This window comes from Vulpes lagopus, chromosome 15, assembly GCF_018345385.1.
Source record: "Vulpes lagopus strain Blue_001 chromosome 15, ASM1834538v1, whole genome shotgun sequence".
Classification (NCBI taxonomy): domain Eukaryota; kingdom Metazoa; phylum Chordata; class Mammalia; order Carnivora; family Canidae; genus Vulpes; species Vulpes lagopus.
Window position 1 is genome coordinate 8618225 of NC_054838.1, and position 19892 is coordinate 8638116.

Below are 19892 nucleotides of genomic sequence, written 5' to 3' on the forward strand. Positions count from 1 at the left end.
AAAACAGAACATTTGCATCATTACAAAAAAATTCTTTAAGAAAATGCTAGTCTACAAGATTCAGAAAATGAACCTAAGTCACTCTGATTCTGAATAGCAATTTCAATGTTCAAAGATCTTTACCTGATAGCCCAGTGAAGAGGAGTCGAATTTAAATCTCCACCCAACTGATCTACTACAGCACCTTTTGAAATATAATACCTATTAAAAGCAGACATAAATGAAAATAAGATTTAAAACTTAAAATTTATATTGAGAAAGAAAACATTAATTTTTCTTAGTAATAAATACATGAAAACAGAAATTATAATAATTAACTCTCCCTAAAAGCACTCAGACTTACAGAAGTCTGAGATTCACATCATAGCATCAAGCAGATCCCCGATGAAATATTCTCAGCATATCAGTAATTACTCTTGCTGTCAGGAGCATTCCATTACAACCAACATACGAAACGCACGATAACTATTCTTCACATATTCTAATCACCCAGCACTCTTAAAATGGTTTATATTCAAAACATTTAGGATCACACAGATAATCTACTTAACTTGCAAGAAGAAAGGCAGATTTATGTCACTTTTAACAGTTCAGAATTAGTGTTACTGAGTGGGATTGAATTCTAAAGTAAGTAGTAAAAAATTAAATCAAAATCCTTTCCCTTTCAGAAAGTTAAACATTTTGCATATTTGGCTTTCTATTTCAGGGTCACAGGTGTGATATACTGCATCCAATAAACTTATTTTCTTCTGTGGTTTATATGAAATTAGTCTCGTTATTTTAAAGTCGTGCTTCATATATCATTATCTAAACAATATTCTAGTTTATTTCCACAGAAAAGGAGTTTGCCTGTGAGTATGAGTGTTTTTATTAGTATTATTTTAAATGTTAGTACATACTCTCTTAAACTCCAAGTTTTTTAAATATTATATGATACAAAATATATACACATTCACACACACACACATATATTTTACATGCCAAGGGATAAAATAAGCAAACCAAAAAAACCCTGGGTAGGACAGGAGTGCTTTATGAAGGAGAAATACTTTATACAATCTAATTCATGTGTACTTAAAAATATATTCCATATGTAGTTAAAAATATGGTTAAATCATTCCCCTAGGGATCCCTGGGTGGCGCAGCGGTTTGGCGCCTGCCTTTGGCCCAGGGCGCGATCCTGGAGACCCGGGATCGAATCCCACGTCAGGCTCCCGGTGCATGGAGCCTGCTTCTCCCTCTGCCTATGTCTCTGCCTCTCTCTCTCTCTCTCTGTATGACTATCATAAATAAATAATAATTTAAAAAAAAAATGGAGTGGCTGTACCATTTAAAAAAAAATAAATAAATAAATAAATAAATAAATCATTCCCCTATTTGTCCATTACTACTGGGATTATTACAAAGTAAAATATTTCAATGTTTCTTCCTGTTCTATCCTGAGAACAGTTTATGCTATGCTTTTCCTTTTCAAAAAATGTTCAGCATGGGTGCCTGAGTGGCATAGTTGGCTGAGCGTCTGACTATTGGTTTCGCTCAGGTTGTGACCTCAGGGTTATGAGATTAAGCCCTGAGTTGGGCTCTGAGCTCAGTGTGGAGTTTGCTTGAGACTCTCTCTCCCTCTGCTCCTCCTTCTCCCTCTAAAATAAATAAACCTTAAAAAAAAAAAAAAAAAAAGGTTCAGGATGCCTGATTGCCTCAGTCAATAGAGCATGCAACTCCTGACCTTTAGCTTATCAGTTCAAGCCCCACATCAGGCCTAGAGCTTACTTAGAAAAGAAAAAAAAAAAAAAAGTTCCATTTCACTGCCTGAACTCTATCTTTACAATGGGCTCCCATGGCTTTATCTTTAATTTTTCTTTTTGGGCCAGTAAGAGTCCTGGACTAATGATAACTAAGGTTCTTTTCAACACTATGATAACCGATGTGTGTGGCACCACGTTTCAGGTATTCGTTCACAATATGAGATGACAGATGGTACAACATTCATTCTTGTACTTGAAGAAAAAGACAAACGAGGAGAGGCCTAGAATAACAAACACACAACTAATACACATCTTACTTTACAAGATCCAGCCTGTTGTTTATAGCAGCCCAATGAAGAAGCGACACGTTTTCTTTGTCTGGTTGCCTGACATCGTATCCTGCTTCTACCAACTCTTTGCAACGTTCAAAAATCCCGTATCTCAGATAAGGGGGGGGGAAAAGGAGCAAAATTGATACCATTAAAATAATTCCAAATACCAAAATTTCTTCCTTTTACTATGTCTTTATCCAATCTTTCAGCTGACATAGAAATACAGTAATTAACAAAGATATACACCGAGGGCATACTGTTAAGCCAAACAACAAAAGTAAACCTTATTTACTAACTGATCAGATCAATCCACTTGGAGTTGAACTTGATTTTCTTAACTAAACTTCAACATTCACATTTGTGGTCCCTTTAATAAATTTCATTTTATCCTCTGCTATATGCTAGGAAGGCATACTGCTGGCCCGACCACAATCCTATCCCTTAATAAGGGAGAGAGACTAATAGAAAACTTGGAACGGGATAAATTCAGCGATACAATGTGGACGTGGTATAGCTATAGCAAAGAAAAGCAAGATTAGACCTTCCTGAAGATGAAGCATGATATGTATGAGCCGTTTAATAGGTTAAAGGAAGGGCATTTGAGGCTGAGGAAATAGCATAGACAAAAATTAGAGATGTGAAATTGCATGATGTTCAGAGAAATATAAGCAAGTTAGCACAGCAGAAGCATAAAGCCTAAAGAAAGGGCATGGCAAGAGACAAGGCTAGAAGAGGGAGGCAAAGACTACATGAGCCTTCTATGCCATGTTACGCAGTTTAGACTTCATGGCTCAAAGGGAAGCCACTGAAGGTTTTAAAGAGGAAAGCACACACACTTTGAGTTTTAAGAAAGATCACATTAGTGGTGGTATGGAAGCTAATTAGTAGAGGGACTCTTGTATGGAAATACAGGTAAGAGGCAATGAGAACCTAAACTAAGAGATGGAAAAAGGGAATGAACTTAAGGAATATTTAAGAGGTTATTTAATTAACTATCAGAATGAGAAATGTCTCTTTTTAACGCTATAGTAATTTTAAAATCATTCATTAGATTTCTTTCTTACAGCAACTACTAAGTCCCCAACAGACCATTTAGCACTTTCTTTGAGACTTATTTCTATTCAGAGGGACCTGAATGTTTCAGTAGGTCCTAAAGGGTCAAAATCACATTGTTAGATTAAATAATTTCTGCCTCACCAAAATGTGTGCCCTTATCAGTCTGTCTTTATGGCACTTTTTATAAGATGGCAATAACTTATTTGACAATGTTAAGTGAAAATAATAAGACAGTGAACTGTAGATAATGATACATATTTATATTCCCCATGTTTTAAATGTCAACTTTAACATTTTACTGAAAAAGACATACTCCTTTTGTGTGAGAAATGTAAGAATACACACTAATTAGGATTTTGGTAATTTAGAGAATGAATATGTCCTAAGCTCTCTTTTGCCCTTTCCAAATACTACCTAATGATAGACCCACAACCACTTAAGAAGGTCCAAGACCTGAAGGAAATTTTACAAAACATATAAAATGTGAGTTTTTACTGGTATTCCCTGTGAATGTAGCCTAATTTCCTACAACTATCATAACAGATGATGTTTACTGGCAACAGAGAAACATTTAAATGCTTTTATGCTAATTAAAGCAAATATTTACCTTAAGAATACTGTCATCGTCATATAATAAGAATATAAATAATATAAAAAAATATTCAGCTAAAGTAGCAGTGCCAAGGGCCTCTAGAGTTCATATAAATTAGTAATTAGAATACTCAAATAACTGTGGATTATTTTTTGACATAAATAATACATCGTCTTTGTTAAGGCCTAAAAGGCTAATTAATCACCAAATATCTTTGCTTTTGACAGAAATTATACCAAGTTAGTGTGATAACATTAGTTCCTTAACATGCTGATTAGAAGCTCTGATGGTAGATTTATATGATTACTAAGAAAATGTAGTGGTCAATTAATGTAGTGTGGTAGACAAAATATTTCAAAATATGTTCAATGGCAAGAGGTGGGGTAGATGTTAATGAACACTGAGATCCTTGAGAGTGAAAATGTTATAAACAATTTAACACAAATAGACACATATGAAGATCTTAAGGGAAAACCTTCAAAACAGACTTTCATTTTCAGCGGAAGCAAATAACCTACCTTTTTGTTTCAAGTGGTCAGAAAACCTATTTTACTTTACTGGCAGTCTTCCAGTGTACCCAGCACAATAGGTACATAGAAAGTACTCAATAAATAATTGTTTAAAATATCCACAAATGTGTAAGCTGATATTTTTCCATCTCATGGACCTATTTAGGTTGTAGTACATTTTTAAAAACTCAGATTTGTGTTTCATACTCATAGTCTAGTTTTAGTATCATTTATAATCATTCATTCACTCAACAAACATTTATTCAGCACCTGATACAAGACAAGAATTATGCAAAAGCACGGTGACAAGGATGAAAATGACATGCTTTTGCTAAGAAGCTGCTCATGATATAATGAGAGAGACTGGTAATAAACAGCTAATGAGGTGCACTGTATTAAGTGCTCTGATGTTGGCAGGGCAAACACACTAGCGCTAGAGTATGAAGTAAGGAAGGTATATACTGGGGTGCCATGAACTGCACAAACATTATAATTCAACAGAACACAGGATAAAATGAAGCACTGGAGAGACTTACTGAGTAGCTTTTACGATGTCACAGTTACTAGAGTCCTCTATAAGAGGAAGAGCTTCTCTCGCCTTGGCAAGTTCTTTGCTTTCATATGCACAGATTCCATGTCGACCAAATCCTGGAGGGTGGGGGCCATGGTTGTGATTCCTGCACTGAAGAATAAGAGTAATTTGACAAAGCATAGTAGGAGAATTAATGTCACACTCAATTACATATGAAGCATCTGCTCTTGTCAATAGTACCCATGTTATTGAATTAGAATTTCTTTCAGTCTTTAAAAAGTATATCCTACGGAAGATTTTCATCTTAATTCTATTCACTAAGATGAGATTATTATTATGAGAAAATTCCAAATGATATTTTTGTCATAAAACTAACGTCATCTGCAAAAGCACAAATGGACCCTATTATCTATAGTAGGTGGAAGGTTATGGCTACTGCTACAGTAGAAAGGTTGCCAAGCCTCTGCTTTGGGGAGTTGTGGCAGACATAGCCTATGGATACCCCCTAACCTCCCAATAAATCAAGTTCTTGAATATGTGTAGCTGGAGTCTCACGAGAAAGGAGGAGGAAATATTTTTAAATATTTGACTGGGGCGCCTGGGTGGCTCAGTTAGTTAAGCATCCAACTCTTGATTTGGGCTCAGGTCATTATCTCAGGGTCGTGAAATAGAGCCTCACACTGGGCTCTGTGCTGAGCATGGAGCCTGCTTAAGATCCTCTCTCTCCCTTTCCCTCTCCCATACCCGGCTTGCATGCACAAGCTTTCTCTCTAAAAATATATATATTTTTTAATATATATATATATTTAATACATAATACATACATATATATAAATATATATATATAATACATAAAAATATTTGAGGGATGCCTGGGTGGCTCAGTGGTTGTCTGCCTTTGGCTAAGGTCATGATCCTGGGGTCCCTGGGATTGAGTCTCGCAATGGGTTTCCTGCAGGGAGACTGCTTCTCCCTCTGCCTGTGTTTCTGCTTCTCTGTGTCTCTCATGAATAAATAAATCAAATCTAAAAAATATATATATTTGACTAACTAGCAAAAATCTTTCAAATTTGATGAAAATTATAAACCCACAGCTCCTAAAAGCTCAATAAACCCAAGCAGGATAAACTTCAAAACTGTACATGAAGGCATATTATAATCAAATCACTGAAAACCAACGTTGAAGAGATAATCTTAAGAGCAGCCTAAGGAAAAAGACACATTATGTTCAAAAAAACAAAGAATGAATTCAGGCTTCTTATCATAAGTGCAAGCCAGAAAACAAAACACAGCAGTTTTAAAGAGATTAATGAACTGCAAACTGGAAACACCACAGCAAAACTATTCTTCAATAATGGGATGAAATATACACTTTTCCAGACAAACAAAAGATGAGAAAATTGCCAAATAAACTCATACTCAAAGAAATGATAAAAGTCCGCCAGTCTTAAATGAAAATAATACCAGATGGCAATCTGAAATGATACAAAGGAACAGAGTGCCAGACCACATGGGTAAATATGTATAATTATGTGGGTAAACGTAACAGACTTTTTCTCATTTTTTAATTTCTTGATGATAGTAGAGAAATAGAAGTATACTTGTAAGTAGTGGCTATGTTAATATAAGACAAAGTAGACACTAAAACAAGAAATATTACCAGAGATGAGGAAGGACATTTCACAACATTAAAGAAGCCAACTCATGGGGCACTTGGGTAGCTCAGTGGTTGAGCGTTTGCCTTTGGCTCAGGTTGTGATCCTAGGGTCCTGGAATCGAGTCCTACACTTCTCCCTCTGCCTATGTCTCTGCTCCTCTCTGTCTCTCATGAATAAATAAAATAATTTTAAAAGCCAATTCATCAAGAAGACATAACAATCTTCAATGTGTATGCACGCATAAAGAACTTTAAAATTCGTGAAGCAAATGCTGATGGAACTAAAAAAAAAATAGAAATTTTCACAATTACATTTGGATATTTCAATACTTCTTCTAGTAACTTGAAGGAGTAAACAGAAAATCATAGTGGATAGAGAAAAGGATAGAGAAGACCTTCAAAGCTATTCACCAGCTTGCTCCAATACATTTTCATAAAGCTCCACCCAATGGAGTATGTTCTCTCACTACAATGAAATTAAATCAGAAATCAATAACCAAAGGGGATGCAGAAAAGTCTCAAAGATTTGAAACTACACATTTCAAAATAACCTATAGGTCATAGAAAAAACAAAAAATTAGAAAATATTTTGAATTGAATGAAAATATATTGAAATGTGTAGGATGCAGTCTAAGCAGCATTCAGAGTAAATTTTTTATTTTAAATGGCCAACAGGCAAAAAGAAAAATCTAAAATAAATCATCTAAGCTTTCATTTTAAGAATCTGGAGAAAGAGGGACACTTGGGTGGCTCAGTTAAACATCCGACTCTTGATTTCGGCTCAGGTCATGATTCAGGGTCCTGGAATGGAGCTCCACCTTGGGCTCCGCACTCAGTTCAGAGTCTGCTAGAGATGCTCTTCCTCTCCCTCCCGCTCTGCCTCTCCCCTCTCTTGTGTGCACGTTTGTTCTGTCTCTGAAAATAAATCTTAAAAAAAAAAAAATCTAGAGAAAGAAAATTAAACTCAACACAGAATGAAGAAAACAGTAAATAAAGATAGTAGAAATCCATGAAATATAAGAAGAAAAACAACGCAGAATATCACTGAAATCAAAAACTTGTTCTTTGGAAAGAATAAATCAATAAAATTGATAAACTTCTAGTCAAACTGATCAAGAAAAAAGTCAATGACAAGTAGCAGGCTTAAAAAGGGGACATCGTTAAAGGAGTCTATGAACATTAAAAGGGTAATAAGGCAATAATTCCAAGAACATCTTTACGTCAATAAATTCAACTTAGATGGAACGCAAAAATATCTCAAAAGACACAGGTTATCAAAATGGGCTTAAAAAGACCTAAGTCATGCTCTAGTTATTAAAAAAATTGAATTCATAATTTTAAAACTTCCCATTAAAGAAACAAAACAAAATAACCACAGGCCCATATACCTTTTAACTGGTGAACTCTATCAAAATAATTAAGAAAGAAATACTTCATTCAGAAATTACAGGAAATGCTTCTCAGCTCACTTTAGAAGGCAGTATTATCCTGATACTAAAATCAACAGGTATTACATAAAAAAGTAACTCTAGATTCAATATCCTTCATAAACACAGATACAAAGATCCTTAAACAAAATATTAGCAAAGCGTACCCAGTAACACGTAAAAAGAATAATACAGATTATGGCCAAGCTTAAACATTCTAAAACAAATCATATTAGCAAAATAAAGGAAAAAATCATATACTGATTTCAGTGGAATAAAGGAGTCGACAAAATTCAACACTCACGCATAATAAAAACTCTTGGATAAAAATTCTTGGCCTAGGGAAAGAAGAGAACTTCTTCAAACTGATAAAGGAGTAAACTGTAAGAAATCTAGCTACCACACAATCTGTGGTAAAAGACTGCATACTTCAACTCTAAAGACTGAAAACAGAGCAAGGATGCTATCACTTTTTTTTAACGTAAGCTCTACACCCAACATGGGGCTCAAACTCACAACCCCAAGATCAAGAGTCCCATGCTCCACTGACCAAGCCAGCCAGGAGCCCCACTTCTAATCAACATTGTACTGAAGTCCTAGACAGAATAATAGGGTAAGGAAAAGAAGTAAAATGCACAAGATTTAGGAAAGAACCAAGTCCATCTTGCAGATAACATGATCACATAAAAGAAACCTAAGAAAACTTTGATAAAATTTATAATAGCATCAAAAATATAAAATATAAAATACAGGGGGGGGTACCTGGGTATCTGAGTCTGTTAAGCGTCCTAACTCTAGATTTTGGCTCAGGTCAGTATCTCAGGGTCCTGAGATCAAGTCCTGCATATGGCTCCAAGATCAGTGGGGAGTCTGCTTAGGATTCTCTCCCTCCCCCCACCCCCCGCCAGCGACTCATGCACACGTGCATGCTCTCAAAATCTTTTTAATAAAAAATAAAAATAATAAAATACCATATCTAGCATTTATTTTTAGTTACATTCAAGGGGGGGAAGTTCAGATCAAATATCTAGCAAACCATTCCTAGAAATTGAGCTAATTATTTCATCATTCCCTCTTGTTCTTTACCTTGAAGCTGTTACCCAGCCTTCACCCACCTTGTTCATCAGACCTGTCTGTCTGAAAACAATTTTTCACTGTTTACAATCAGATAAAACAAAAACACCATCCTCAAAGGATATACATTAGGAATAGAAAAGTTGAAAATATGTGAAATAATGTGCCTAAGTCAGTTCCCCAGGAATTCCAAAAAAGGTTTAAGAAATGATAGTTTCACTGAAGGAAGTCTATAACCCCTCAATGGATTTGGTGAAGGGGCAAATGCTTTTTCTAAGTTAACTTACAATAAAATTAACTTTTTGGTAGGTAGTTCTATGAATTTTAACACATTATGTATAGAGTTGTGTAACAACCACCAAAATCAGGATACAGGACAGTTCCAAAACTTCAAAAAACTCCCCTAGGATATTGCTTTGTAGTCACACTCTCCCCCACCTCAACTCCTGGCAACCTCTGATATGTTCATCACTAGTTTCATCTTTCTCAGAATGTCACATATGGAATTATACACCATATAATATTCTAAGATTGGCTTGATTTAACATAATGCCTCTGAGACTCACTCAAGTGGTTTTTGTGTTATTAATAGTTCTTTCTCTGTTGTATAGTATTCCATTATATGAATGTATCAGTTTATCTGTTCCAACAACCTATGTAAGTTGTTTCCAGCTTTGGCAATTTTACGTAGAGCTACTATAAGCATTCCTGTACAAAGCTTTTGGATGAACATATGTTTTTGCTTCTAAGAGTGAGACTGCTTGGCCATCTGGTGAGTATACGTAGAATTTATAAGAAATCTCTAAACTATTCTCCAGAGCAGCTGTACCACTTTGCATTGCCACTAGCAACGTATGAGAGTTCAAACCACTCTACATGCTCACTGGCCCCTGTTATGGTCAGTATAATAGATACGTAGCAGTATATCATCATGGTCTGAATTTGCATATCCCTAATAGCTGAAGTTGAGTATCTTCTCATGTGCTTATTTGCCATCTGTGTATCTTCTTCGGGGAATTATCTTTTACCCATTTTTAAATTGGGCTATTAGTTTTCTTACCATTAAGTTTTGAGCATTCTTTACATTATACATTCCAGACACAAGTCCTTCGTGTCTAGATTTGCAAATGTTTTCTCCCAGTCTGTAACTTATCTTCCCATTCTTTAAAAGTCTCTTCCACATATAAAAATTTGTAATGTTGATGAAGTCCGGTTTATTTTTCACTTTTATCTATATCATACTTTTGGTGTCCCTTCTAAGAACAGCTGTCTTGGCACCACAACTCCTCTGTTCAAAGAGGAAGTTCTCCTCTCAGAGTTTCAGGCACCTGAGCTGCCAGGAGACTTCCTTCTTGCTCCTGAAACCTTAACTAGAAAGCTACTCCTGGAGAACCCTGTCTGCACTGATGCTCACCTCATGGTTCAAGTTCAGGCATAGCAGTGAACAGTGGAGGGGGCCCAGTGGGGAAAAAAATCCCCACGTAAATTAGCTCCTGGTTCAGCGGTTTCTTGAATTCTGGTCTTCCCCACCCCAATAACTTACTTTTCAAAATCCTTAAGTAGCTGCTACTTACATTCGGCCCAGCGCCTTCAGTGGGACAGGCAGGGTGGAGTGTGCTTACTACATTTTACTCAGAACCAGAACCACAAATGCTCTTTGAATAGATAAGTTCTGCTTTATCTGGTGAATTCAACCTCACTTCTTGATACTCTTTACATACGAGCATACTCCCACACAGCTAAAAATAAACATATAGGTAGGTAGACGAAAACATAAATAAGAACATTACTATAGGATTCTTTTCATCATATCACAGCAATTATAATTATATCCAACTGGAAGAAGATGAACTGTTGAGGAAGAGTTGAATTATACTTGGAATTACTATAATATACAGTCATCCCCACCCCTTGTGACAATTCATCTTTTTCAACTTTTTTTTTTAATTCTTAAATTTCTACCTTGAGGATCAAGGACAACCTATTTTTTTAATAAATGTCTGGGTAAAAAAAAAAAATGTCTGGGTAGTTCTGAACTTAAATCAGTTACAGTGTCAGTAAATAGCAGATGTAGTTAAAATTGACAGACCAATCAGTCTACTTTTTTACATCAACGTTAATTTTTTTAATTATAAAATGATTCATATCCATTTTAAAGATCTAGCAATATAAAAGTGAGCAAAGGGTAAACAAATCTGGACTATTTTCCTTTCAATCTTGCTGAACCGGAAATATCATTATGAGCAGTTTGGAGTATCTAATCTCACTGTGTCTGTAGTTGACCCTTAAAAACAACACAGGATTGAACTAAACAGGCCCACATACACACAGATGTTTGTCAATAAATACAGTATAATACTGAAATGTATTTTCTCTTCCTTATGATTTTAACACTTTCTTTTCTCTAGCTTACTTTAAGATACAGAATATGTTATCTAACATACAAAATACATATTAATCAACGGTTCAGTTAGCAGCAAGGCTTCTGGTCAAAAGCAGGCTATTAGTGGTTGAGTTTTTAGGGAGTCAAAAGTTACACATGGATTCTTTTATTGCATGGGGGGGGCGGTCAGTGCCCCAAACTGGTGCTGTTCAATGATGCAGGCTGATTCAGCCTTCACCTCTATAAAGAGCTCTACAACCAACACCCTGTCCATTGTACAGCATTGACTCCCCAAAGTAGGATTGCTGGGTCAGAAAATATATGCACTTAAACATAAAGAGATACTGAGCAACTACTTTCCCCATTTCACACACCAAACACCAAGTATGTAAATGCTCTTCTTTCCCTACAAGCCTCCCCATAACTGAACATTCTCAATCATTTTAAAATCTTGCTAATTCAATGGCTAATAAATGGCATCTTGTTTTTCATTTGCATGCCCCTAGTTGCTAACGAATCTGAGTGTGTTTGTTATGTTTACTGGCTCTCATATATTTCTTTTTTGGATTCCCTTTTCAGTCTACTGTTTTTCTAATTGGATTGTATATTTTTTCTCATTTGTATGTTAGGAAGATTAACCCTTATTTTTATTTATATTTTTTTAATTTTTATTTATTTATGATAGTCACAGAGAGAGAGAGAGGCAGAGACACAGGCAGAGGGAGAAGCAGGCTCCATGCACTGGGAGCCCGACGTGGGATTCGATCCCGGGTCTCCAGGATCGCGCCCTGGGCCATAGTCAGGGGCCAAACCGCTGCACCACCCAGGGATCCCCTAACCCTTATTTTTATACAGATTTTTTACCACAGGAAATTGATGCATTCCACAGATACCAATTTGTTGCTTCTTATAATGCCTTAAGGCATTAAGGACATCAGCTTCAGTTTTCATGTAGAAAGATGAGGAGGATTACATCTTTTGATGTAAAGAATATCTATAAGAGCATTTTTCAGCAATTAATTACTGTGTATTTACAATGTACAAAGTATTATGCTAGGGGCACAGAAGACAGGTGTGTATCCTCCAGGAGTTTATAATAAAGTCTAATAGAGATGAACAGACTAAAGTGACAATGAAAGGCAACATGTGATTAAGTGGCAAAAACGGGTGGTAAAGACTAAAGGACAGGAGGTACCCTTTATTCACATCATCATTTTTTACCAAAATCCAAATCAGAGTAGAACCTAAAAAAATGATTATATAAACTCAAAGCTTGTTTTGGAAGTCAGCGGTTTCCAAAGTTAGACAAGGCCACTCGAGGCCACATATGAAGTGACCCACTGGGTAACAGGAGAATATGTTCAAGCTTCTCTTACTATGACTTCTATCCTTTTTTTTTTTTTTTTTTTAAAAAGGGAACATCACAAAAATTTACAGATACAGTTCTTTAAGCTTTACTAATTTTAGCACTGCCAGCTTCTGTGATTTGTATGTCAAGCATGTCACTCTTTTATAGTCTGTTTATAAGGTGACCTGGGGACAGAGTCAAAGTTCTACCACCCCCAGGGCTTGACGGTGGGACCTTCAGCAGACTGCCGTATACATCAGGTTAAGTTTATTTTCAAGTTACATTATCTAATTTTAACTGTTACCCCTCTCAAAATAAGCAAGCTGCTTAAACTGATTCCTACAGAGAAGCATAAAATGGGACAATAATAGCATAACTACAAGCAAACAAGATGGCAAAGTTGACACCTCTATGTATAGTATCTTCAGTATCACCTGAAGTAAAAACAATCCAATGTGATCTAACAAAAAGCCAGCCTCCCTCTAAAAAAAAAAATTTTTAATTAAAAAAAAAAAAAAATCAAGGGACACCTGGGTGGCTCAGCAGTTGAGCGTCTGCCTTTGGTTCAGAGCCTGATTCTGGATTCCCAGGATGGAATCTGGCATCGGGCTCCCTGCATGGAGCCTGCTTCTCCTCCCTCTGCCTGTGTCTCTGCCTCTCTTTCTGTGTCTCTCATGAATAAATAAATAAAATCTTTAAAACAAATAAAATTTTAAAAATAAAAAAATGAGAATTATCAAAAAGGCTAATTTGAAACAGGTTTATATTAGCTTTAATTCAAAACCTCACCACTGAGTATGTATGTGTACATATATATACATATATATACACACTGTATGTGTATATATATATATATATACATATATATACACACATATGTATATTTCTTTTTTTTTTTAATTTTTTATTTATTTATGATAGTCACAGAGAGAGAGAGAGGCAGAGACACAGGCAGAGGGAGAAGCAGGCTCCATGCACTGGGAGCCCGATGTGGGATTCGATCCCGGGTCTCCAGGATCGCGCCCTGGGCCAAAGGCAGGCGCCAAACCGCTGCGCCACACAGGGATCCCTGTATATTTCTTTTTTAAAAAATTTTATTTATTCATTCATGAGAGACACAGAGAGAGAGAGAGAGGCAGAGGCACAGGCAGAGGGAGAGGCAGGCTCCCTGCAGGGAGCCCAATGTGGGACTAGATCCCGGGTCTCTAGGATCACATCCTGGGCCAAAAGCAGGTACTAGACCGCTGAGCCACCTGGGCATCCCAACCACTGAGTATATATTGAGCTATCAATCAAGGAATATAATTTAGAAACATTGCCATACTTCATAATAACATGCCCTGTGACAATACAAATTTGGCAGTTGGCTCCTGTCCCCAGCCCCGTGTACATCAAACAGATGGAAGCTAAACTTTTTTAAGTCCCAGCTGACCACATTGACACAAAAACCATCCCATCAATGTATAAGTTAGAGTGACCAATTGCCAACAAGTGATGACAAACTGCAGTCAGTGCCTGGATAACTTGGACTATGCATCTGCAGCCAAGCTCCCGGCCAGCATGCACTGCAGGCTTCATTTATTCTTCCGTTAATCTCACAATACATGATGTTTTACAAAAATGAAAATTTAGGATCCTACTTTTCACATTATAGTAGGGTTTTACTCTAAGAGTATAAGCTCAAAAGTGTTTTACTGATAGAACTGCATGATCAAAACAGCTTCAAGACCACAGCTCTAAGTTATCTCAATTTGCTCTAGATATCACTCCCTCCCAAAACTTTACAAGAGCTACAGGTGAGAAAAGGAATGACCTGCTTTTGGGGAGGTCAACTTTGGAGAGAGACACATAAAGATGTGTAAGGAAAACAACTATACATTCCCATCACCAAGACCGAAGCAAACTTATGTCAAGATACTAAATCCTTCTTAGAAATTAGTCTCTAGTTACAAAAAAAAAAGTGTTTTTCTTTTGGGTTTTTTGTTTGTTTTTTTTTTTAGTATTCTCTAGTTTCATTTTTACCATGTTGAAATGCAAATCCCTTGAGAACAAGGCCAAAGTCTCAGATTTCATGCTGGCTGAATGATGGTGATTAATCATCTACTCTATTTTTGGCTTCAGTTTTTACATTTGTAAAATGGAAGGAGCAGGTCAATATAGCTATAATGTTCCTTCCACATTCCTTCCATGACTGTACAGGTCTAAAAGGAGCTGATCCGACAGGCATTATTAAAATGTGCACTCACAGGGATCCCTGGGTGGCTCAGCGGTTTAGCGCCTGCCTTTGGCTCAGGGCGTGATCCTGGAGTCCCAGGATGGAGTCCGGGTTGGGCTCCCAGCATGGGGCCTGCTGCTTCTCTGTGTCTCTGCCACCCCCCCCTCTCCCCCCGTCTATCATGAATAAATAAATAAATAAATCTTTTAAAAAATTTTTTTAAAAATGTGCACTGACAAAGATTTCATATAAACCCTTTATGGTGGTAGAAGTTCAACCGCTACATGGTTACCTGCAATATTAACGTAGAGGGGCGCCTGGGTGGCTCAAGTCAGTTAATCATCTGACTTCAGCTCAGGTCATTATCTCAGGGCGCTGGGATTGAGCCCCATGTCTGCTTCCCTTGTCCCTTTCCGTCTCTCCCATGTTTGTCCTCTCTGTGTCTCTCTCTCTCTAAAATAAATATTTTTTAAAAAAGTAACAGAAGAGACCAAGCAAATTCTCAAATTCTCACGATACTAGCAAACTCATAAGAGTTTTCATTAATCATTCATTCAGAAAAAATGTAAAAAACACCTGCTATATACCAATCACAACATGATCCCCAACTTACAATAGTTCAACTTAGGATTTTTCAACTTTATGATGGTGTGAAAATAATATGCATTCAGTAAAAGCTGTACTTCACATTTTGATTTTTTTCCAGGCCTAGTGATATGTTGTATGGCACTTGCGGTGCTTGTCAGAAGTGTGCTCCCACTCAGCCACTCACTCACAAGAGTGAATAGCCAATACATTTGCAAGCACTGTGTACCCAGCGCAACCACTCTTTCACTTTCAATACTGCATCCGGTAAATTACATGAGATATTCAACACTTTGTTATAAAATAGGCTTTGTGTTGGATAATTTTGCCCAGCTGCAGGCTCAGGTTAGTGTTCTGAACACATTTAATTAAGGTGGGCTAGGCTATGTTCAGTAGGTTAGGTGTATTAAATGTATTTTCAACTTAGGATGGGTTTATGGATATAACCCCCTTGTAACTTGGCAAAGATCTGTAGGAGATGATTAGGGAATAAGACACAATTCCTGCTGCAATCCATTCATCCATTCATTCCTCAGATATTACTGAATGCCCTTTGTGCCAGGCGCTGCTCTAGACACAAGGATATGGCAGTGAACACAACAGGCAAGATTTCAAGAAAGAAACATGTAGCTAGATGAATACCCTCCCTCACAGGGGAGAACAAGATATTATGAAAATTATGTAAAAGAGATACGGATACATCTGTGGTGGTTCTTACAACAGAGTCCCTAAATTCTTTGATACTCTTCCATCGGGAAGAGAGGGTCTGCGTCCCTTGCTCTGTGACTGTCTCACTAGTAAAATACGTCAAAAGTAAGGTGCCACTAGTTTGCAGGCTCAGGCCTCAGAACCTGGCAGCTTCTTCCTCTTTCTGTCTCTTGAGATGTTCACTCTTAGAACCCAGCCACCAAGCCATGCAGAGGCCCAGGACACGTGTAGGTGTCCCTGCTCAAAATCAACATCAACTGCCAGGAATGTGAGTGAAGACATCACCAGATGACACCAATCCCAGCTATGAAGTATCCCAACTTATGAATCTTTCTAGAAAAAGGTCCAGACACAGTGGAGCAGAAACAAACCATCCCTGCTATACCTTGTCCAAATTCCTGACCCACACAGTCCATGAACGTGACAATGGCTGTTTTACACTACCATGTCTTGGGGTGGTTTTTTACATAGCAATAGAAAACTAGAAGAAGGAAAGAAGGAAAGAAGGAAAAGAAGAAAGAAAGAAGAAAGAAAGAAAGAAAGAAAGAAAGAAAGAAAGAAAGAAAGAAAGAAAGAAAGAAAGAAAGAAAACTAGAACAATTTTAAGATATAAGGGATCATATATTTTTTCAATGTAGATATCATGAATCATATTATTTCTCTAAATATTAAAAAAGGACTGTTGAAGTGGGCATTAACTGAAGACAAGCCCAAGATCTAAAAAAATCATATGCAAACTCTGATGAAGGTCACTGTCATGCCAGATCATCATGTGAAACAGAGATCCAACAGATAACTATTAAAATTTGTTGTGACATCATCAGAAGTACGAGTTCAGTTTCCAAGTTCATTCATTGGACAATTGTTTACAGAGTACCCACCAGTGCCAGGGATCGTTGTAGATGCTAGGCACACACAGCAGTCAACATAACTGATAAACATCACTGCCCTCATAGAACTCACATGCGGTGGAAGCAAAGACACAACAAATGAAATCAAGAAGTATATTAAATGGTATTAAATGCTGAGGAGAAATATAAAACAAGAACGGAGACTAGGGAATGTTGCCAGTAGTGGCAACGATGAGGAGGGGTTGCAGCACTGAGGGGACATCTGCATCAAAGCCCTAAAGTGGTAGGGGAATAAGCCATGTAGGTATTTGAGGAAAAAGTACTCCAGACAGAGTAGAAGGGTAGGTACAGAGTCTTGAGGCCAGTGTGGCTGGGGTTGATTAAGCAAGCAAGATAGTAGTTTAAAAACAAACAAAAAAACAAGGTCAGAGAGGAAACTGGGGGCCAGATGGCATAAGCAAATTCTAGCAATATCTAACACTGAAATCGGGAGAATCAAATCCAACTGGAGCAGGAATGTTTCTCCAACACCTGTAACAACATCTTGCAGAATGAATGAAATCTCGGACCTATCACTCAGCAGCTGTTTGACTTTTAACAAAAGACTGATTTTTTGAGCCTCAGTTCCAATCTTTAAAACTAGAGTAACAGGGCAGCCCCGGTGGCTCTGGGGTTTAGCGCTGCCTTCAGCCCAGGGCGTGATCCCAAAGTCCTGGGATCGAGTCCTACATCGGGCCCCTGTTTGGAAGCCTGCTTCTCCGCCTCTCTGTGTCTCTCATGAATAAATAAATAAAATATTAAAAATTTAAAAAAAAACAGTAACAATCTCTCCCCACCTCACAGTGATCAAGAAGGAGGAAATATTTTGCAAACTGTAGAGCACCATATACAGGTGAAATCTTTACTACTGGAAAACAATTATTATTATGATATTATTAACAACAATTATTATTAACAATGACTACTCTACATTGCCCCATTAATTTCAACCTCTGAATCATTCTCTTTCCTCCCTCCGTCATGAAACTGGGGCAGGGCTATCTTCCCTTCAGCACGAGGGAGTGGACCTTAAGTACTTGAAGGCTTCTGCAAACGAGTGGCAGTAATTAAGATGTGCTAGTTATCAACTTTTCCTTGAGATTCTTTGAGGGGAAAAACAATGCGACAGAGTTTTCATGCGAAGATTCTACACCCTTTTGTAAAATCCAGTCAGCTTGCAAAGCTTTTTTTTTTCCCCTGTCAAAATGCAATAATACCTAATATAAGAATGACTTAACAGATTCTCCGCTACTTTATTCTTTCTCTTGAACCTACATCAAACTGTTGAAAGGAGGACAGGATTGGGAGGAGCATGAGAAACACCCTAAGGATGGGAAAGACATTTTTTTTTTTTTTAAGAGGCCGACTCATCCAATCATCTCAAACTGCTTGGATCCCACTAGAGACAGCGCATCTACCACCTAACGCAGTCCAACTGGAGACAGCTTCGGTTTCCCCATCAGTGAAAAGGAGATAATATCATCTTTTTTTTTTTTAAGGATTATATTTATTTATTCATGAGAGTCACAGAGAGAGAGGCAGAGACACAGGCAGAGGGAGAAGCAGGCTCCTTGCAGGGAGCCCGACGTGGGAATTGATCCTGGGTCTCCAGGGTCACGCCCTGGGCCGGAGGCAGGTGCTAAACCGCTGAGCCACCCAGGGATCCCCTAATACCATCCTCTTAAGGATGCTGCAGTCCCTCAATAAAATAGTGCATGTAAAAGCATCTGACATAAACTAAGCACCCACTGGATATTCTTCATTCATTCCACACATACGGAGTGAACAGCTACAACCGGGCTGTCTGCACTCCGGGACCTGGAAAAGGGCCATAAGCCAAGAGGACCGCAACCTTTTCCCCTTGGAACGTCCTGTTACCTCCCTGGCCTCCTCCCCAGAAGGGCGTCCAGCGGGGCTCCGCCGGCGGCCGGCACGCACCTGCCCACCGCCCCCCCAGCAGCCTCGGCTCGGCTCTCCGGAGGAGCACGCCCGGGGATGCGGGAACCCGACAGGCCTGGGTGGGGCGGAGCCGGGTGTCCAGGCAACTCCGTCGAGGGGGAAAAAAATAAAAAAATAAAGCAAGCTCGCAAGGGAACCGCACGGGTTCCAGGCCAAGGTCAATCGAGACGGGCTGGTCCAACTCAGGTGCGTCACGTGACGCGTCTCCCGGGAACGGCCGCGCCGCGCTCGCGAGCCCCCGGGCGAGCGGTCCCCGCCGGGCCCGGTGCCGCCGCCGAGGAGCTGGAGGGCCCGCGGGGCACCCAGCCAGGGGCCCTCGCCCCGTCCTTCCGGCCGCCGCGGGAGAACTCCCAGCATCATTCCCGGGGGCCCCCGGCCTCCTCCTCCCCCGCCCAGGCCCCTCCGCCCCCGAGGCTCCCGCACCCCGCGGATCCCCTCTCCCCGCGGCCGCCGCCCCCCGCCGCCCAGAGCCGGCCGCACTCACCTGCGAGCCCAGCCCCGGCCCCTCCATCTCGGCACCGGCGGCCGCCACCCGGGAAAGCGGAGGCAGCAGCCCGCCCGCCGGCCCGCGCCTGCCGCCGCCTTCACTACCGCTTCCTGCTCGCGGCCCCGCCCCCGCCGCGGTCGCGCCCCGGGCCGCCGCGGCCCTCGGGAGAGCCAATCCCTGCCCTCCTCGAGGCTGGGGGCGGGGCTTGGCCGCCGAGGCTGATGGGGGCCCGCGAGGCCGAGGCCCCGCCCCCAGGCCCGCCCCCAGCGGCGCCCGCGCGGCTGGGCGTGCACCTGTGCTCCGCGCCCCCGGCCCCAGCGCGGGTCCCTATCAGCTGCGCTTCCACCGCCGCCACCGCCGCCTGAGAGCAGGTGCAGGCTTGGCTGCTCAGCG

At 39.4% G+C, this 19892-nt stretch overlaps 1 protein-coding gene across 2 annotated transcripts in view; it reads right to left on the reverse strand.

The window, feature by feature from the left end:
* Positions 1 to 19616, reverse strand: part of ZDHHC13 (zinc finger DHHC-type palmitoyltransferase 13) — a 49375-nt gene extending 29759 nt beyond the window's left edge. The window contains exons 1-4 of one of the 2 annotated variants that reach the window (XM_041730648.1): positions 19497 to 19616; positions 4771 to 4916; positions 2063 to 2185; positions 124 to 201 (exon numbers count right to left, since the gene is read on the reverse strand). In XM_041730648.1, the coding sequence (XP_041586582.1) occupies positions 124 to 201; positions 2063 to 2185; positions 4771 to 4916; positions 19497 to 19523 (374 nt within the window). In that variant the 5' untranslated portion in view covers positions 19524 to 19616. The remainder of the gene's footprint in view (positions 1 to 123; positions 202 to 2062; positions 2186 to 4770; positions 4917 to 19496) is intronic. The other variant, XM_041730650.1, reaches the window with a different exon arrangement.
* Positions 19617 to 19892: the final 276 nt, after the last annotated feature.